This window comes from Zea mays, chromosome 6 (assembly GCF_902167145.1).
Source record: "Zea mays cultivar B73 chromosome 6, Zm-B73-REFERENCE-NAM-5.0, whole genome shotgun sequence".
Classification (NCBI taxonomy): Eukaryota; Viridiplantae; Streptophyta; class Magnoliopsida; order Poales; family Poaceae; genus Zea; species Zea mays.
In genome coordinates, this window is record NC_050101.1 from 170,311,571 (window position 1) to 170,315,806 (window position 4,236).

General features: G+C 43.6%; 1 protein-coding gene across 1 annotated transcript; it reads right to left on the reverse strand.

The window, feature by feature from the left end:
• Positions 1 to 293: 293 nt before the first annotated feature.
• Positions 294 to 1,760, reverse strand: LOC103630607 (O-methyltransferase ZRP4-like). The gene is made up of 2 exons (XM_008651654.4): positions 933 to 1,760; positions 294 to 829 (listed from the first exon to the last, which is right to left on the reverse strand). Exons 1-2 carry the CDS (start codon positions 1,710 to 1,712, stop codon positions 533 to 535), a joined length of 1,077 nt encoding a protein of 358 aa, XP_008649876.1. The 5' UTR covers positions 1,713 to 1,760; the 3' UTR covers positions 294 to 532.
• Between the last annotated feature and the right edge of the window lie 2,476 nt (positions 1,761 to 4,236).

Consider the following 4,236-nt stretch of genomic DNA (forward strand, 5'->3'; position numbering starts at 1 on the left):
GATGTTGGCGGGGGCTGTGGGGCTAGATGCAGGTGAGGGATGAGGGTTGATCCAAAAAAACACTGACCGCGGAATGCGATTGATTAAAAGAGAGGAGGTAAATGAAGTGATCTGAAGCGTCGGTTTCAACGATAGAATTTGGCTAGGTGTAATTTGTTATGTGTACTTAATGATGTTTTAACACTGGTGGATTATATAAGAAATATAGATACTCTCTCCATTTCAATTCAAATTATAAGACGTCTTTTTTTACGTATATGACTTTTGTTAGACATTTACATATAAACTGTTAGTTTATCTTTAAAAAGGCTCAAAGCTTTTACATTTTATTATAATTTAGAACAGACAAGAGTACATGCGATACATTTAGCAACTAAATAAAGCAAGCACATGGCACAACACTTCATCATACCTAGTTTTTCACACGCAGATTTATTCACGCGTGCATACAGTATACTCACTTCTTCACACCTAGTTTTGATTTCACTCGCAGATTATTCACGCATACAGTATACTTGAGTTGCATAGATTTTTATGGGTAGACCTCGATTATCGACCGAACACCGAGAACAGGTATGATCTTGTAACGGCTAAACCCGGCTTCGAAAATGATCTTCTTCCACTCCGTCTCATCTCGCTCAGTGCCATTGATAAACATCATAAAGAGATCGAATACGATTTGCGTCTCCACATGCTTCTCGTCGGATGACCCTGCTCCAACAACCATATCCAGTATCACTACCTTCCCTTCTTCTTGAGACGCTATAGCCTTCTTGCAGTTCTTCAGTATCTTCACGCATTCGGCATCACCCCAGTCATGCAGAATCCACTGGAACGAAGGAACCAAATAAATGGAGGTGACTCATATAGTCACAATTAATATCATCATGATCCTGACCGAGAGCACGATTATATACATGGGCGTACTATACCTTGAGGAAGACAACGTTTGCCGACGGAATGCTCTCGAACATGTCGCCGGCGATGTACTTCACGGTGGTGTCGGTGGGAGCATTGGCGACGACGTGTGAGAGGTCCAGCACGCTGCACGCCACGTCCGGGAAAGCCTTCGCGATGGTTTGGGTGGCACCACCGAGCCCGCCGGCGACGTCGACGAGGGAGCCGACCCCTCGGAACACGTCGCCGCACTCCTTGACCACGACGTCCATGATGAAACCGCTGTCCGCGACCATCCCGTCGTCGAAGAGCTTGCCGAAGCTCGCGTCGTGGCCGGACAGGGTCCATATGTCCCGGCCATTGGCCAGCTCGAACGGGGACGGACCCGTCTCGTGCTGGAACCACTCGTCGAGGCCGAGGAAGGAGGACACGAAGAAAGTGCTGAGCATCAAGGTCAGGAACGGGGTCTGGTTCAGCCCCGGGCCGACCAGAAGGCGAGACGCCGGCGTGAGCCCGTAAACGGGCTCGTCGACAACGGCGCCGGAGTTGACGCTGAAGACGCCGGTGAGAGTGAGCACGCGCATGAGGCGTCGCAGGCATGGTATCTTGGACGGGTGGAGTGTGACCTTGGTGACTATCTGCGAGAGGGTGGCTGAGCCGCCGTGCAGGTGGATGGCGTCCGCTATGCGGAGGTCTACGGCGGCCTTGAGCGCCATGGACTTGACAAAAGCGATGGTGTGGTGCCAGAGCTGCAGCTGAGCATCCAGCAAGGCCTGCTGATCAGTGCCTGCGCCTTGCTTCTTGCTGAGCGTCATGGCGTGGGCAAGGGCTTTTGTTATGCTAAGTTGTTGTGAGCCTCATGGGTGCAAAACGTCTCCATATATAGGCTCCCGTTAATAGCACTCCGGAACTCTAGCTAGCTGTTTGATTGAAAAAATATAAGCTACAGTAGACCTCGAAAAAGGCATACTAAACATTATAGGAAACCAGCCCATGAACTAGTGTCTACTATGGGGTCACCAACTACTTCAGCATAAATTTGGTATTATAGCTTATCAAGATTACCTATGGTACTAAAGGACGACTCATTATTATCGGTTAGTGGCTTCAACCAATATGATTTTCGCGTGAAATATACGCGTGTGCAATGCTGGTATTTAAACTCAAGGCCTAGAGTTTTGCTTATTTCCTCCTTACCACTGTGACATAGAGCTAGTTATAATTAGAAAGAAGATGCTTTCCTTTTATTTTCACTCTAGAAGAGCTTCAAACCGCTTGATAGCAAAGGCCCTTTATTTAGCACCTATTTTTATCATCAATAGATTAAAGGATACCATTTAGTAGTTCTTTTGCCACCAACTGGTACTACAGTTTCTTCCAGTTTTATTATCGGTTGGTGTTTCTAACCGGTACTGAAGTGAAATCTTTAATACCGGTTTGAGCCACCAACCGGTACTAATCTATGCTTGAGAGATTAATATCGGTTGATGACTCCAACGGTATTAAAGAACGGACATTAGTACCGGTTGAAGTCAGCAAATGATACTAATACTCCTCCTAAGGTCTCGATAGTTAGTACTTGCATCAGTGCTAGTTTTAACTCAACTAGTACTAATGCTAACGGGTGAAGCCACTTTCTTCAGTAGTGTTCATTTTCTAACACATAGATACTCTATAACCATTATATTTGGTTGTGGGGTAAACTTCGCCAATTCATGCAATTATCACTCTACAAAATTTTTCCATAATATTTAGAGATTTTTGTTAGATTGTTTTGTAATTCATTTGTATTTGGCACCATTTTAGGATTATATGGGACCTTAACCTCGAGTTATTCAACACCTGGCAATGAAAACACAACATACACCTAGACAAGAAAAGAGTTGTGAACTAGGTCAGCTTCAACATTATGAGTCGGTCAAGTGCTAGCTCTTAGATGACATCTCATATTGTATGACTTACATCTAAGATGTCTTTTATTTATATATTTTTCCCATATCAAGAGAGAAAGAGGAATTATATTCTTGGTCTATTGGGACACCTAAAAGGTTTAGCTCTTTTCTTCATGCTAGCTCAAAGATTTTTAGTCTCTCTCCACTACTAGTTTAGAGCTAGCAGGTGCACTAAGGCTCCATTTGTCTAAATTGTATATTGACTTTTGGTGAAAAAATAAAAGGTGAAAGAAATAAGTAACTTTTGGAATTGACTTCTAAGAAGTAAAAAATTTAATCTAATCCCTCTAGGCCATTTTCTAGAGAAAAGTTCTTATTTAGCCTCAGAATATATCACTACTACAGGACTGATCTTCATTGTCGATCCTTCATTGTCGTTTCTTTGCATCGGCATTGATAACCCTTCTTTAGTAGTTTTAAATTTGAAAACCTTAAAATCATTAGGGACCTTAAAACCATAGTGAAGGTTCACATCACTTTTGGTTTAAACCATAAATTGGCAGTGATCTATAATTGTTAGTTTAAGTTACAAACTGGTAGTGATATCAGGTTTATCACTATTGTTTGATGGCTTGAGCCAACAGTGGTAAGTAACTGCCAGATTATTGGTTGATCAAGGATTGTTGGTTATTGGCTTGAGCTACAGTGATATTGTATTGTACAAAACCCCACAGCCCATACCGCTCCCTCCCATCTCGAGCACACTCATCAAGGAGACGCCTTTCCCCAACTCTCTCTATTTTTTTGTGAAATTTTTCTCCAAATTCTCATGGAAGCTCTTGAATTTTCATGGATGGACATGATCTTGTTTCATTAAAGTTGGTAACTTCTTTGAATTTAGATCTTTTCAACCATTTTGATGGCTACACTGATTGATTATCGTGGTAGTTGTTTCTCTATTTTATAGCAATCACTTTTCGATTTGATCTTGAAGAAGGCATTGAAATTATGGGAAATCTATCTTGCAAAATGTTGGTGGCTATGAAGCAACTCATTGTTTTACCGAAAATATTGTTGTTGATGGAAGCTCTAATTTTAACTAGTATACATGTAAGTAGAACGACCGAGGTCACGTGGCGTAACACAGACACCACCACGTGAAAGAGACGAGACGCGGATGGCTCGCGCGCGGCGCGACACGGTCTCCACGTGGATGCCTAAACCTGAATGAAGGTTACCAGACCACCTGTCGCTTTTCCACAGTAAAGGGCAATGTTCTGGTTGGTTTAAGGGTGAACGCAGATGCATGCACCACGAGAAAAGAACCACGGTGTAACAGAGAAGTGTGCCTGTTGCTCCGCCGGCCGGTCGATTTTCACGTGATCACGGAAGCCGAGAAGCGTGCACCACGAGACAGCAACAGCCGCCAGAACCGGCGGCGCAACCG

What these genes read in the sequence shown, in the direction of transcription:
- LOC103630607 (XM_008651654.4), bottom strand. Translation starts at nt 1,712, where the DNA reads ATGACGCTCAGCAAGAAGCAAGGCGCAGGCACTGATCAGCAGGCCTTG. An exon ending in CAAACGTTGTCTTCCTCAAG is followed by an intron (nt 830 to 932) that starts GTATAGTACGCC and finishes CCTTCGTTCCAG; the next exon opens with TGGATTCTGCATGACTGGGG.